The 16688-nt window shown below is 37.9% G+C and overlaps 1 protein-coding gene across 2 annotated transcripts in view; it reads left to right on the top strand.

Annotated features, from left to right (window-relative positions):
* CCDC192 (coiled-coil domain containing 192) overlaps positions 1-16688 on the top strand; it is a 234639-nt gene that overhangs the window by 53731 nt on the left and 164220 nt on the right. For both annotated transcript variants that reach the window (XM_049873260.1, XM_049873251.1), the window contains one exon: positions 15780-15911. In XM_049873260.1, coding sequence (XP_049729217.1) covers positions 15780-15911 — 132 coding nt within the window. The remainder of the gene's footprint in view (positions 1-15779; positions 15912-16688) is intronic.

The following is a 16688-nucleotide window of genomic DNA, read 5'->3' as shown; positions in this document are numbered from 1 at the left end:
TGCACTGCCAGGACAGGGAGACCTTTTCTATCTCTGACTAGTAGAACGTAGTGTTTGCAATGGCTGGTGACAATTTGAATTTGCTTCCCATTGTCTCTTTTTCTAAATGGAAATTATATTGTGATTGTCCCGTGTTCCCTGTATATTGAGCATATTACAGAAGGGTACATTTTTTATTTCGTCTTTTGGTGTCATATCATAAGGAGTCTCATCTGGATCTGATTCAAGGAATGTGCTTCCTTTTGGAGATCTGGGGATCTGAATGTGGAGCTAGATACAGTAATTAGATATGACTTGTGGTTGCCTCCTTTGGGAGTGGGTGAGTTCATTTTTGGATGAATATAGAATGAAAAACCAAAAACCAAACCCGTTGCCATCAAGTCAATTCTGACTCATAGTGACATTACAGGATAGAGTAGAACTGCCTCTTAGGGTTTCTAAGGAGCAGCTGATAGAGTCAAACTGCTGACCTTTTGGCATAAGTGCCTAACTATGCTGAACAACCAGAGGATGGACTGAAATTGGCCTTTGTTGTTTTATGTCTGCCTTCTCTAGAGAACTGTCCCTCTCTGACTTCACTTTTATGATAGTTCTGTGGCTATTAGTTGTGGTATTCCTGGATAGAGGGAATAACCTTGTAGCACATGACCTAGGTCCAGTCATTTATGATATCCCATTTTCCTGGCCATAAAGATTGAGTCAGGAGAAGTCATGTGAACTAAGATGGTCCAAATAGAGTCCTTTCTAAATTTGTTACCAGAAGAAAACTTTGCTTTTGTTCCAGTATGTGAAGAATTGTGCAGTGGTTAAGAGCTCAGGCTGTTCACCAAAATATTGGCAGTTCAAATCCACCAGCCATTCCTTGGAAACCATATGGGGCAGTTCTACTCTGTCCTACAGGGTTGTTATGAATCGACTCATCGCAGTGTTTTTTTTTTTTTTTTTTTTAGGTATGTGAAGAAAGCTTTCTGCCTTGGGAAATAATAAGAATAAGGAAATAATAGAAGCAGCACCAAATAGGTGTAGGGGGTCAACGGGGGTGTGTTTACAGAAATTACAGAGCAATGTCTTTGTGCCCAGAAGAGATGATTAGAGTCAAGGCCAAATGAAAGAAGTGGTTTTTATTAGAAAGATATCTTCTCTATTTGTTTAATAATGATACTTTCACCTTCAAGTAATAAGAACCCAATTAAAGAGACTTGATAAGGACAGCTATCATTTCACCTAACAATAAGCTCAGAGGTGGCACAGTCCCAGCATTCGTTAATTCAGTGGCTCAAGAATGTCACCAGGAATAAAGGTGCTATCAATCCTTTACCATCCTTAATGTGTTGGCTGTATCATTATCTCAAGATATCTGCAACAATTCCAAGCATTTAGGCAGAGAAAACATCCAGAGAAAAAGAGATGTGCTTCTTCCTGTGTGTCTTTTTTTTTTTTAATCTGGTAAAATATTTCTCCTCTGGTTCCAGGGGCCTCTGCTGATTTGCACACTCATACGTAAAATAATCTCTGGTCTCTGAAAATGAGACCAGCATGGCCGGCTTAGTTCAATCATGAATCATGAATCATGCCTTGGAGCTAGGCAAGGCCAAGCTCCGCTAAACACATGGCTGATAGCTAACCCAAATTGAGTTTCCATTAGACAAGATAAATAGGGGAAACAACTGTTGGGAAAGAGATTAGCAGTGTCTGCTGCAGTAAAGTTTATATATTGGGTCTGGGAAGGTAAGGGAGTAGCCATCTGGCAGATTCTACTTTTTCAGTGAATTGTAGCGAGGGCATCATGTGGGGTGAAAAATGGGAACGGAATTTTGAAGAGAGAGAGAGTATAAAACGATATTTGAAGAGAAAGTAGATGATAATAGCTAATTTAGAGAGGAGGAAAGTCAGATTATTAAGAAAAAAAGTACTGGTACTTTGATTTCAGGGCAGTATTGAGTAGGTATCTGAGATGTGTGCTCATCAATTTAAACTAAGAGTAGTCAAATCCTATTCCATGGTTTTCCTCTTAATAATATTCAATGATTGTATCTAATATTGCTGGTTTCCTGGACCAGAGAGTTAACTAAGAGATTATATATTCTTGAATATTATTCTAAAATATATCAGTACAATTTCTTGACTGTATTTGTATGGTGCAATGGATACAGTTTATCTTTCTTTGATTTTTAATGTATTGCAATTGTTTTATGAATAGCTTTTACTGAACATTGGGGTAAATATTGAAAGTCAAATTTTCATAGTGGATTTACACAACTTCAGATGCATGATCTGGAAGTAGTCGCTTTGTTTTACAGAATTCTTAGAATGAATATTGATGAAGGTCGTTATTTATTTATTTATTTATTTCTCCTCCCTCCAAACTAGTTTGGACCATGGGAGAAGCGGGGACGGGTCTTCCAAAGGAGTCAGGGGTAGAATATTAGCCTTCCAGCATTGTGTGAACCATAAGTTCCCGTAAAAGTGGCTAATTAGGATGTATCAAAACTGATCATTTAAAAAATATGCGTATTTGTGTGCCTTTTTTTGTAAGCAGATACCTGATACTAGGTTGGATTGAGCCCTCTGTCCCATGCTCTTTCAAAACAGTTACTCTGTAAAACCAAGCAGCTCTTACTTAAAAAAAAAAAAAAACAAGAACAAAGAAGCAGCAGTGCCGAATACCCCCAGAGATTCAAAATTCAACTGTGCTATCCTGTAGCTGCTAACTTGGATTTCCTCTTTTCTACTTTGATGCCGTGTTTTCTATTCCATAATTTGAATTTGAGTTTAAGCAGCATTCCTAAGGGCTTCCTGAACTGGGAATTAGGCTTTTGAAAAAACCCCAAAACTCCTGTCAAGACAATGGAGCAAATTCAAGATGGCAGCTAATATGCTGTGACTCAACAGTACAGCACAATCTTTTATGCAGTGCTTAAAGAGTGCCTCAGACCTATAATTTTTCTTTTTTATTTTCCTTGTCTTTTTCTTTTTTGGATTTGCAGGCTAATTTGATGGGCCATTTGCAAAGGGGTTGAGGGAAAGCCAATTGTCCTGTGCTGATAAACAGTCCCACCACTATATAATGGAATCCAACAATAAATTATCAGTCCTTGCCCCAATAGTCCACATGAAAAGGAAATAAGGTCCTTTTATTTTGCTTTTGTCAGGTGATAATGCAAATGAGAACCAAGATTCATAGTTAAAAAGTTATTCAATGGAAAAATCTTAGCAAAAACTGCTCCTGGCAAATTTGTGTTTTCTTGTAAGTTTTAACAGAATTTTCCATTCATCCTTCTGGGGAATTTACAATCTAGTTTAAATATATGACTAGAGAAGTACCGTGTAAAAATATAGTGATTAGCATAGTAAAACCTGTTACGGGCATCAGGTCCCACAGCCAGAGAATCATGGGTTAAGACTAAAACATAGATCTCCTGATTCCAACTCAAGGTTTTTCAGTGAAGCTGAACCTGAGCTAAACCTATCTGAGTCAAAGAGATATTTGGACAGAAACACCTTATAAAAGAATAGAAAAGACATGTATTCATTTAAAAAGGAAGCAAAATGGCAGGAAAGAGAGATTTCTTAGGTCTTAAAAAAAAAAAAAAAGTAAGTTTTTCTCAGGTAGACAAGTAAACATGCTGAGAAAGAACACTAAGGACCACATAGTAAGAGGAAAAAATCACAGACTTTTCTTGACAGGCAGCCTCAGAGTTAGGGTTTGGATGTGATACAAAGCCCATAGATTGGAGGCAGACCAATGAGTGTCCAAATCCAACCTCTTCTTATTAGCTCTGGGATGTTTGGCAACCTACTTCACCTATAAAAGGAACTCCCTAGTTCCTCAAGCTCTAAATTGGTGATAACAAAAAAATACAAATAAAAGTGCTTTTAGGGTTTTGAGAAGGATCCCTGGTGGCACAATGGTTAAACACTCAGCTGCTAACTGAAAAGTCAGCCGTTTGAACCCACCAGTAGCTCCACAAGAGAAAAGACATGGCAATCTGCTCCCATAAAGATTACAGCCTAGGAAAACCTATGGGGCAGTTCTATTCTGTCATACTTGCTAGAAGTTAGAATGACTCAATGGCACACAAAAACAACAGGGTTTTGAGAAATAGAATAAGATAGTACGTACATAGCCCCCAGTACAATGCCTAGTATGGGGTAGCTGCCAAATGTACATTAGTTGCTGCTTTTTTCCCATACTTTATTCACTTGTAATTAAGAGCATGGGATTTTGGGATTGCAGAATATCAGTGTAATCCTTCTGGCTGCAAGTAATAGAAAACTCCTTAAACAATAAAGAAACTTATTGGCTCACTAACCAAAGACCTGAGATAGGGTGGGCTTCAAGATTGACTGGTGAATGTCATCAAGAACCCAGGTTTTGAGGGGGAGCCAAGATGGCAGAGTAGTCAGATGCTTCAGGTGATCCCTCTTACAACAAAGACATGAAAAATAAGTGAAACGATTATATTTATGAAAAGATAGGAACTGTGAACATCAAAGGCAGTTAGAAAATGGACTGAGCAGCATGGGGAGAGAGAGATAGTTCAGAAGTGGCAAAGAGTTGCTGGACGTGAGTTGCCGCAAACTCCCAGGCACCATTCCCTGGAGCAACTGAGGCAGGGCTGGTGGTAGTGTTCAGGACATGGTATCCTCAGGGAGAGACAGTGAGCCATGTAGCCTACTCACATCTCCAGAACCAGAGATGGAATGACGCTGTTGGCAAAAGCTAAGTACTTGCATTTGTTTTACCATGGCCTCAGCCCCCAAGCCAGATTCAGTGGCTGTCAATTTCCCTGGGCCTTAGATAGGCCCTGCTGTACTCCCTGAGCCACTCTCCCAGCCTTGGAGAAGGAATACATTCACAATTGGGGGAAAAGATAATCTGCCAGCTCTACAAAGCTGGGAAGCTCAGAACAAAAACAGCTCCTGTCCAGGCACAAATGGCCTGTAGGCTTTGAATACCTTTCAATCCTGCATGGACTTATGTGGGCCCACTTCAGGAGAATTTGCACTTGTTAGCAGACTGCAACTGTTTCAGCTGTGCAGAGGAGAGGTGGGTGTTTGATGTTTGATACTGCTTTGCCTATTAAACAGGGTCCTCGCCTACCCACATCGGAGGCCTAAGGACTGGTGGCTCCACCCACGTCACCTAGCCACTTTTGAGAGGGGTCCAAGGATAAGTGGTGCCTTCCAGTCCTTACAACTGAAAGCACTGAGTACCCATGGTCCGGCTGCAGAACCCACCCACCCGTGTACTCTAGGGAACAGGGATGCGCTTTCCTCACAGACACTCGGTGGATGGTTGTCAGCACCCTGTCTTGTTCAGAGCGTGATGCCCTGCTGCAACAAGATCCTGTACCTACACCAATCACCCCGTCCCTCCAGGACTGTAGGACAGAGCCTGTACCACTCATTTGAAGACAAATTACCTGGACACCTGAGCTCAATCCATACAAGAAAACTGAATGGACTCCTAGGTTCATATACCTGATAACAGCTCTAGCTATTTGGTGACAGGATGTTAGAGCTTCAAAGCTGAAAATAATCAAGCTAGCTCACTCAAGCAGCTTATTTGGACATATCAAAACAAAATAAAGCAAGAACCTAGGAAACAGTAAGCAACATAAAATAAACTAATACAGTAACTTATAGATGGCTCGGAGACGACAGGCAATATCAAATCACATAAAGAAGCAGACCACGATCGCTTCAACAAGTTCTCAAAGGATCACGGAATCTTCTGGATGAAGATGTCTTCCTGGAATTACTGGATGCAGAATACAAAAGATTAATATACAGAACTCTTCAAGACATCAGGAATGAGATCAGGCAAAACACAGAACAAGCCAAGGAACACACAGATAAAGCAGCTGAAGAAATCAAAAAGGTTATTCAAGAACATAATGAAAAATCTAATAGGCTACAAGAATCCATACAGAGACAGCAATCAGAAATTCAGAAGATTAACGATAAAATCACAGAATTAGACAACTCAATAGAAAGTCAGAGGAGCAGGATTGAAGAAGTGGAAGGCAGAATTAGGGAGATTGAAGGTAAAACACTTCACACCAATATATTTGAAGAAAAATCAGATAAAAGAATTTTTAAAAATGGAGAAACCCTAAGAATCATGAGGGACTCTATCAAGAGAAATAACCTACGAGTGATTGGAGTACCAGAATAGGGAGGGATAACAGAAACTACACAGAGAGTTGTGGAAGATTTGTTGGTACAAAACTTCCCTGATATCATGAAAGATGAGAAGATATCTATCCAAGATGCTCATCAAGCTCCACATAAGGTAAATCTCAAAAGACAGTCACCAACACCTATTATAATCAAACTTGCCAAAACCAAAGATAAAAAGAGAATTTTAAGAGCAGCTAAATAAGGTGGATCTGAAAAGAAAGTCACCAAGACATATTATAATCAAACTTGCCAAAACCAAAGATAAGAGAATTTTAAGAGCGGCTTAGGGATAATTTTTTTTTATGGATAAACAAAAAGTCACCTACAAAGGAGAGTCAACTAGAATAAGCTTGAACTACTCGGCAGAAACCATGTGGGCAAGAAGGCAATGGGAAGACTTATATAAAGCACTTAGGGAAAAGAACTGCCAGCGAAGAATCATATATCCAGCAAAACTGTCTCTCAAATATGAAGGTGAAATTAGAACATTTCCAGATAAACAAAAGTTTAGGGAATTTGTAAAAACCAAACCAAAACTACAAGAAATACTGAAGGGAGTTCTCTGTTAGAAAATCAATAATATCAGACTAGAACACTGGACAGAGCAACCAGATGTCAACCCAGACAGGGAAATCACAAAAATAAATCAACATTAAAAAAACTCTCAAAACAAGGAAACAGCAATGTTATTATGTAAAAGAAGGCCACATTAAAACAATAAACAGGGACTAAAAAACGTAGTACAGATCTTTCATATGGAGAGGAAGTCAAGGTGATATTAAGAAATGAAACTTAGGCTTAAACTTAGAAAACTAGGGGTAAATATTAAGGTAACTACAAAGGAGACTAACAATCCTACTCATCAAAATAAAAGAAAAAAATAAAGACTCTGCAAAACAAAATTAACAACAACGAATAAGAGGAAAAGACAATATATAAACTACTCAGTACAAAAAATTAAGTGGGAAAAACAAACTGTCAACAACACACAAAAAAAGACATCAAATGACAGCACTAAACTCATACCTATCCATAATTACGTTGAATGTAAATGGACCAAATGCACCAATAAAGAGACAGAGAGTGGCAGAATGGATTAAAAAAACACAATCCGTCTATATGCTGCCTACAAGAGACACATCTTAGACTTAAGACTTAGACTTAGAGACACAGACGTAAAAAAAAAAGTCATCTTAGAGACACAAAAAAACTAAAACTCAAAGAATAGAAGAAAATATATCAAGCAAAGAACAACCAAAAAAGAGCAGGAGTGGCAATATTAATTTCTGACAAAATAGAATTTAAGGTTAAATCCACCACAAAGGATAACGAAGGACACTATATAACGATTAAAGGGACAAGATACAAGGAGGATATAACCAATGACAGGGCTTCAAGATTCGTAAAATAAACTCTGACAGCACTGAAAAGTGAGATAGACAGCTCCACAATAATATTAGGAGACTTCAGCATACCACTTTCCATGAAGGACAGAACATCCAGAAAAAAGCCCAGTAAAGACACAGAAGATCTAAATGCCACAATCAACCAACTTGATCTTGTAGACATATACAGAACACTCCACCAAACAGTAGCCAAGGATACTTTCTTTTCCGGCTCACATGGAACACTCTCTAGAATAGACCACACATTAGGTCATAAAGCAAGCCTTAACAGAATCCAAAACATCAAAATATTACAAAGCATTTTCTCTGACCATAAGGCCATAAAAGTAGAAATAAATAACAGAAAAAGGAGGGAAAAGAAATCAAACACTTGGAAACTGAACAAAACCCTGCTCAAAAACAACTGGGTTATAGAAGATATTAAGGATAAAATGTAATAAAGAAATTCATAGACTCAAACAAGAATGAAAATACTTGCTATCAGAACCTTTGGGACACAGCTAAAGCAATGCTCAGAGGTCAATTTATACCAATAAATGCACACATCCAAAAAGAAGAAAGGGCCCAAATCAATTATCCCTACAACTTGAACAAATACAAAGACAGCAACAAAAGAAAGCCTCAAGCACACGAAAAAGCAAATAATAAAAATTAGGGCAGAATTAAATAAAATAGAGAACAGAAAAACAATTGAAAGAGTTAACAAGACCAAAAGCTGGCTCTGTGAAAAAATTAACAAAATTGATAAACCATTGGCCAAACTGACAAAAGAAAAACAGGAGAGGAAGCAAATAACCCAAATAAGAAATGAGATGGGCCATATTACAACATACCCAACTGATATTAAAAGAATCATATCAGACTACTACAAAAAATTGTACTCTAACAAATTTAAAAACCTACAAGAAATGGACAAATGCCTGGAAACAGACTACCTACCTAAACTAACACAAACAGAAGTAGAACAACTAAATAAACCCATAACAAAACAAGATATTGAAAAGATAATTTAAAAACTCCCAACAACAACAACAACAAAAGCCCTGGCCCAGATGGCTTCACAGCAGAGTTCTACCAAACTTTCAGAGAAGAGTTAACACCACTACTACTAAAGGTATCTCAGAGTATAGGAAAGGATGGAATACTCCCAAACTCATTCTATGAAGCCAGCATACTCCTGATACCAAAACCAGGTAAAGACACCACAAAAAAAGAAAATTGCAGACCTATATCCCTCATGAACTTAGATGCAAAAATCCTCAACAAAATTCTAGTCAATAGAATTCAATGATACACCAAAAAAATAATTCACCATGACCAAGTGGGATTCATACCAGGTATGCAGGGATGGTTCAACATTAGAAAAACAAAGTAATACATCATGTAAATAAAACAAAAGACAAGAACCACATGATCTTATCAATTGATGCAGGAAAGGCATTTGACAAAGTCCAACACCCATTCACAATAAAAACTCTCAGCAAAATAGGAACAGAAGGAAAATTCCTCAACATAATAAAGGGCATCTATACAAAGCCAACAGCCAACATCACTCTAAATGGAGAGAGCCTGAAAGCATTTCCCTTGAGAACGGGAACCAGACAAGGATGCCCTTTATCACCCCTCTTATTCAACATTGTGCTAGAGGTCCTAGCCAGAGCAATTAGGCTAGACAAAAAAATAAAGGGCATCCGGATTGGCAAGGAGGAAGTAAAATTATCTCTATTTGCAGATGACATGATCTTATACACAGAAAACCCTAAGGAATCCTCCAGAAAACTACTGAAACTAATAGAAGAGTTTGGAAGAGTCTCAGGTTATAAAATAAACATACAAAAATCAGTTGGATTCCTCTACACCAACAAAAAGAACATCGAAGAGGAAATCACCAAATCAATACCATTCACAGTAGCCCCCAAGAAGATAAAATACTTAGGAATAAATGTTACCAGAGATGTAAAAGAGCTATACAAAGAAAACTACAAGACACTGCTGCAAGAAACCAAAAGAGACCTACATAAGTGGAAAAACATATCTTGCTCTTAGATAGGAAGACTTAATATTGTAAAAATGCCTATTCTACCAAAAGCGATCTATATATACAATGCAATTCCAATCCAAATACCAACAACTTTTTTTAATGAGATGAAGAAACAGATCACCAACTTCATATGGAAAGAAAAGAGGTCCCAGATAAGCAAAGCATTACTGGAAAAGAAGAACAAAGTGGGAAGCCTCACAATACCTGATTTGAGAACCTATTATTCCACCACAGTAATCAAAACAGCCTGATACTAGTACACAAACAGATGCATAGACCAATGGAACATAGTGTTGAGAATCCAGACATAAGTCCATCCACATATGAGCAACTGATATTTGACAAAGGCCCAAAGTCAGTTAAATGGGGAAAAGACAGTCTCTTTAACAAATGGTGCTGGCATAACTGGATACAAAAAAAAAACCCAGTGCCGTCGAGTTGATTCCAACTCATAGCGACCCTATAGGACAGAGTAGAACCACCCCACAGAGTTTCCAAGGAGTACCTGGCGGATTCAAACTGCCGACCCTTTGGTGAGCAGCTGTAGCACTTAACCACTATGCCACCAGGGTTTCCCATAACTGGATAGCCATCTGCAGAAAAAATGAAACAAGACCCATACCTCACACCATGCACAAAAACTAACTCAAAATCGATCAAAGACCTAAATATAAACTGTAAAATAATAAAGATCATGGAAGAAAAAATAGGGACAATGCCAGGAGCCCTAATACATGGCATAAACAGTATACAAAACATTATTGACAATGTTAATAAACTAGATAACTGGGAGCTCCTTCCTACAAGTCAAACACCTATGTTCATCCAAAGACTTCACCAAAAGAGTAAAAAGATTATGTACAGACTGAGAAAAAGTTTTTAGCTATGACATTTCTGATCAGCGTCCGATCTCTAAAATCTACAAGATATTGCAAAAACTCAGCAACAAAAAGACAAATAACCCAATTAAAAAATGGGCAAAGGATAAGAACAGACCCTTCACTAAAGATGACATTCAGGTAGCTTACAGATACATGAGGAAATGCTCATGATCATTAGCTATTAGAGAAATGCAAATCAAAACTACAATGAGATTCCAACGAGGTTGGCATTGATCCAAAAAACACAAAATAGTAAATGTTGGAGAGGTTGTGTAGAGACCGGAACACTTATACACTGCTAGTGGGAATGTAAAATGGTACAACCACTTTGGAATTGATTTGGAGCTTCCTTAAAAAGCTAGAAATGGAACTACCATACAATTCAGCAATCCCACGTGTTGGACTATATCCTAGAGAAATAAGAGCCTTTACAAGAGATATATGCACACCCATGTTCATTGCAGCACAGTGTACAATAGCAAAAAAATGGAAGCAACCAAGCGGCCCATCGAGAGATGAATGGATAAATAAATTATGGTATATTCACACAATGGAATACTACACATGGATAAAGAACAATGATGAATCCATGAAACATCTCATAACATGGAGAAATCTGGAAGGCATTATGCTGAGTGAAATTAGTTGTGAAAGGGCAAATATTATACGCGACCACTATTATAAGAACTCAAGAAATAGTTGAAACAGAGAAGACAATATTCTTTGATGGTTACGAGAGTGGGGAGGGAGGGAGGGAAAGGGGTATTCACTAATTAGGAGGTGAGAACTGTTTTAGGTGAAGGGAAAGACAACACACAATACAGGGGAGGCCAGCACAACTGGACTAAACTAAAAGCAAAGAAGTTTCCTGAATAAACTGAACACTTCCAAGGCCAGCATAGAAGGGGTGTGGGTTTGGGGACCATGTTTAAGAAAACATCCTGCATCCCACTTTGCGGAGTGGTGTCTGGGGTCTTAAACGCTAGCAAGCAGCCATCTAAGATGCATCAATTGGTCTCAGCCCACCTGGAGCAAAGGAGAATGAAGAACACCAAGGACACAAGGTAATTATAAGCCCAAGAGAAGAAAGGGCCACATAAACCAGAGACTCCATCAGCCTGAGACCAAAAGAACTAGATGGTGCCTGGCTACAACCGATGACCGCTCTGACAGGGAGCACAACAGAGAACCCGTAAGAGAACAGAACAGCAGTGGGATACAGACCTCAAATTCTCTTAAAAAGACCAGACTTAATGGTCTGACTGAGACTAGAAGGACCCCACAGGTCACGGCCCCTAGACCTTCTGTTAGCCTAAGATTGGAACCATTTCCAAAGCCAACTCTTCAGACAAGGATTGGACTGGAGTATAAGATAGAAAATAATGCTGGTGAGGAGTGAGCTTCTTGGATCAAGTAGACACCTGAGACTATGTGGGCAGCTCCAGTCTGGAGGAGAGATGAGAAGGCAGAGGGGGAGATAAGCTGGCTGAATGGACACGGAAGTAGAGGGTGGAGAGAAGGAGTATGCTGTCTCATTAGAGGGAGAGCAACTAGGAGTATGTAGCAAGGTGTATATAAATTTTTGTATGAGAAACTAAATTTGTAAACTTTCACTTAAAGCACAATAAAAAATTTAAAAAAAGAACCCAGGTTTTTTTCTTATTCGTTCTCTCTTCTATTCAAAGTGTGACTTCATCCTATGCCTGGCTTCCCTGACACTTTTAGCATGGCTCCAAATAGTATTTATATCTGATAAGTAAGAGAGACCCATTATCAACCCATTGCTGTCAAGTCGATTCTGACTCAAAGGAAGAGAGAGAGTTCTCCAAATCATTCTTCCTCTCAGTGTGAGTGGCCCAAATTAGGTCACATCTCCTCAACAGCCATTGCTAGAGGAGAGCCAGGCTCTGATTGGTTTAGGCCTTGATTCCTGAACCATTCGGCAGCAAAAAGGGTGGGATTATCACCATTATCAGGGTTCCCTTCTGGAGCTGGGGTCAGTTTGGGGTTTAAGGAGTCAAACCTGATGTTTGACTGCTTAGGTTCCAATACTTACTTGCTATGTCCTTGGGCAAGGTATATAACTTTATTGAACCTAAATTTTCTCACTAAGTCTCAATTTTCTTATCTGTAAAATAGGGAGAATAATAACATGAACCTCTTACGAAGTTTTGGAGACGAATTGGGATAGTGAAATAAATGTGAAAATAAAAGGTTTCAGAGTGCCTGGCCTGTAGTGACCAGTAAATTTAAGAATTATTCTTATCGTTATTACTATTTACTCATCTAGACATTTTCATATTGTGTAATGGTTGGTTTTAAATCATCTGTCTTTGTTGCTGAAGTGTGAGTTTTTTGAGGGTATGAACAATATCACTTTCATTTTTATATCTCCATGGTCTTACACAGAATAACTGTTCAACATACTTCTTTAACAAATGTATGAATAAATGAAAGCTGTTGAGTGAATGAACAAAGGTCTGAAAACTCTGGAAGGTAGATTTTTTAAAAAAGACAACCAAATGGTGACTGGATGGATTACTAGACAGGCAGGACATGGGAACAGAATGGGCCAGATTGAGAGAGAATATATATGAAAGGAAATAATTCCAGATATAAAGAGGGGTTTTCCTTGAAGATTACAATGGTTGCAGGAAGTGAGCAAACCAAATGCAGTTTGATTTCATGGTAACCAGCTCATAGGGGCTATGATATCTTCAGATATTTTGTGTTTTACAATTTGATAAATAATCTATATTGCAATAAAACCCAGATGAGTGCTGACTGTGATCTAGAGGAGGTAGAAGAAATAACAATACCACTGAGTGCTTGATATGTTCTGGACATTATTCTAAATGTTTCACTTGTATAAACTCATATAATCCTCAAACCACACCCATGAGGTATCATTCTTTTCATTCTCAACCCCATTTACAGATAAGAAAAACAAGCGTAGAGAGGCTGAACTCGAATCGCCCAAATCGCATAGTTAGTAAGTAGCGAAACAGATTTTTTTACCCAAAAGGGTTGATGGGTTAACCATTACACTACCCTGGATCTCTAGTAAAATAGAAGGGTGCTTAAAGAAAACAGAATACATCCACACACCACCATCCATCCAAAAGTTAAACGTGTAAGTGGCCACAAGGCGCACAACAGACCTCTCAGGTCACTGAGAGCCGTAAGGCACAGCCAACAGTTCATGACGTATGTGCTCCCTCTGGCTCTCACCTTCCTCTACTACAATCCTCGGCACACAGCACACTGCCTGTAGAGCGCATCGACTGGACAAATATTTGTTAAGTGAATGATCGTGTGGCTGAATGAATGAACGAGTGCCAGCATATATGATGTGCCCACTTTATTTCCACAGCACACCAACCTTTTCACGACTCCCCATTTGGTAAGTTGTCTTTAAAAACTTGCTGGGGTAAAGGTTGAACAGCATGATGAACGTAATTATTGTCACTGAATTGTCCATGCAAAACTGTTGAAATGGCAAGTGTTTTGTTATACATATGTCCTTAAACCAGTTGCCTCCAGGTCAGTTCTGACTCATGGTGATTCCATGTGTTACCACAATTAAAAAAAAAAGTAAACAACACAAATATATGAAGTAGAAAGTGTAATCTTACCTCCCAGAGAGACCCACTGCTAAAATTTTAAGTTATGTTTCCTAACATTTGGATGCAGACATTAACATTTTATTAATTTTATAATAGATTTTAATATGCATATTGCTTTTCAGTTTCATTTTATCCAACCTAATTTTTTTTTTTAATTGTATATCCAGACCATCTTTACATTTACTTCCAACAGCTGATGTTATTTCATTATATCCTAATTTACACTATTCCACTGAAGATATACTTTTAGATTATTTCCAGCTTTCTCTACTACAATGTTCCAGTGAACATCTTTGTATTTTCCAACTGATGTATGCTTTGAGGAGGGGAATAAAGTTCCAGAAATGGCATTGTTGGAATATCTTTGAAATTAGTATGATAGTTTCATACATCCTCAGAAACAGTCCCAAAATCATTGGTAAAAATAAATATATTACTCAGACTTTAATTGGCATTCCTTTGATTACTAATGTGATTAATCATTTCTTATAATTTTATCATTTATAGTGCTTACGGAAACCCTGGTGGCATAGTGGTTAAGTGCTACAGCTGCTAACCAAGAGGTTGGCAGTTCGAATCCACCAGGCGCTTCTTGAAAACTCTATGGGGCAGTTCTACTCTGTCCTGTAGGGTCGCTATGAGTTGGAATTTACTCGACGGCATTGGGTTTGGGTTTTTTTTGGTTATATTGCTTACATTGTGAATTGATTTTTCAGAACCTTTAAAAAACATTTCTAAAGATTTTTATGTGTTTATGAAATCTTTGTCAGTTATGAAACAAAACACAAACTTGCTTTGCTCTTCAAGATGAGACAGAATGCTTTGCAACAACACTTGGAGTCATGAGAAAAGATACTTAGAGATAATCCAAGGCCCCAGAGGATAAAGTAGGAGTTGGAGTGAATATAAAGTTGTGTGTCCCTTTTAGAGACTCAAAATTATCACTGAGCAACAGAGAAAAAGCACAATAAGCTGTCTGAATGAAAGCAAAAGCTAGCCCAAGAGCTCTCCAAGGGAAATAAAGGGGCCAGGGACTATCAAACTACCACTTTCCTCTCAGGGAACTCTACGAACAGTAAAACAAAGACAAAGCCACCATTACATTTTTTTTTTTTTTTTTTTTGCTTGGGGTTTAGCATAGCTCTGCCTTTAATCAGGTTTTAACTTGAAATTCCTGCTTTTCCTTCCAGCTCTATCCACCCTGCTGCTTATGTAGTAAACATTCAAGGGAGTCAGAGGTCTTGCTCTTTCTAGAGAGCTGTAGCCCCCCAAGAGTTAAGTTTCAAGACCATCTGTGGACCACAGCATAGGTTTGCAGACTCAGCTGTACAAATAAGGTGCAATCCTGAAACACAATGAAGATGAGTGTTGAGATCTTCGCACTAGAAATCTCTCTGCCTCTTGTAACTATGTGGTCTCATCCCTTGCCCAGAAAGAGCTTAATTGTTAAAAAATAAATAAAATCAACATTCTTTTACTCTCTCTATACTAAACATTTGTCGTCTATAAGGATTGAGCCAGAAGCTATCTTCATATGTAACAGATACCAGTGGAAGTCAATTCATTTATAAATTAGACTTTTAAAAGGAGCTTTAAAAAAGCACTGCACTTATACATCCTTACACGAAAATACCTTTAGCTTGCAGCTTCTGAAGGAACAAGATCAAAACTGCTTGAGCAAGTTTCCCAGCTGGAGGAAAAACTAGAGGCTGCTGACCATAAAGAAGGCAGTGGGGAACCATATGAAGAAATTGTTCTTGCCAAAAACCAGGTATGTTGTGGAGGAAAAATAATCTTTCTTTTAAATATTATCTAAACTTATTGAAACTGGCAATTCTGCCAAGCCATTTCTGCTTGGGTTGGAAGTTCATATTTAAGTTCAAGATGGTGAATAACAATATTTGTATTTGTTATAGGTAATTTTATTCTTTGGTGAATATTCACATGCAAAAATTAATTTTTTTTTCAATTTTGTTTGATATGTATCCTTTTGAACAGTATTAGCTGAGTGTAATATTTATAAGTGGTATTAATTACACAACTGTTGCTTAGTTTTCGAGGTTGAAGCTAATGAAGGAATAGTTTCTTTTAGTGTAGTAGAACAAGCAGATCATAAAATTTGGCATATGTTTTTAGTCAATTACTTGATTGAATTAATCAGTCAAAAACTGATTAATCTCTGAATCTCTGGGCCTTTATATATGTGTTATTATATAAATCTACCTCTTATTCAACCCAAATGACTTTGTATCTGCCTTTGCAGTACATGCATATTTTTGTATGACAGTATATATGTATGTATGATATAAGGTGAGTTACCATTAACTGTATTACATCAAGCTAACACTATTTTTCCCAATCATTTCCTAGTTTTTAACATATTTATGTGCTTCCTTGTTAGGCTCTTCCATATAATGGAAGAGGAGCTGGGATGGGAGGAATGATTTCTTCAATGATGGTTTTTAAAACATCTAGCTGAAATAATGCTGCTATTCACAAGATTTGAGAGCAGGTAGATATTTATATCTGGAATACTTTGAATAGTAAA

Source organism: Elephas maximus, chromosome 2 (genome assembly GCF_024166365.1).
Source record: "Elephas maximus indicus isolate mEleMax1 chromosome 2, mEleMax1 primary haplotype, whole genome shotgun sequence".
Classification (NCBI taxonomy): domain Eukaryota; kingdom Metazoa; phylum Chordata; class Mammalia; order Proboscidea; family Elephantidae; genus Elephas; species Elephas maximus.
Note: the sequence above shows the minus strand (reverse complement) of the source record. Positions and strands in the feature narration are given on the sequence as shown.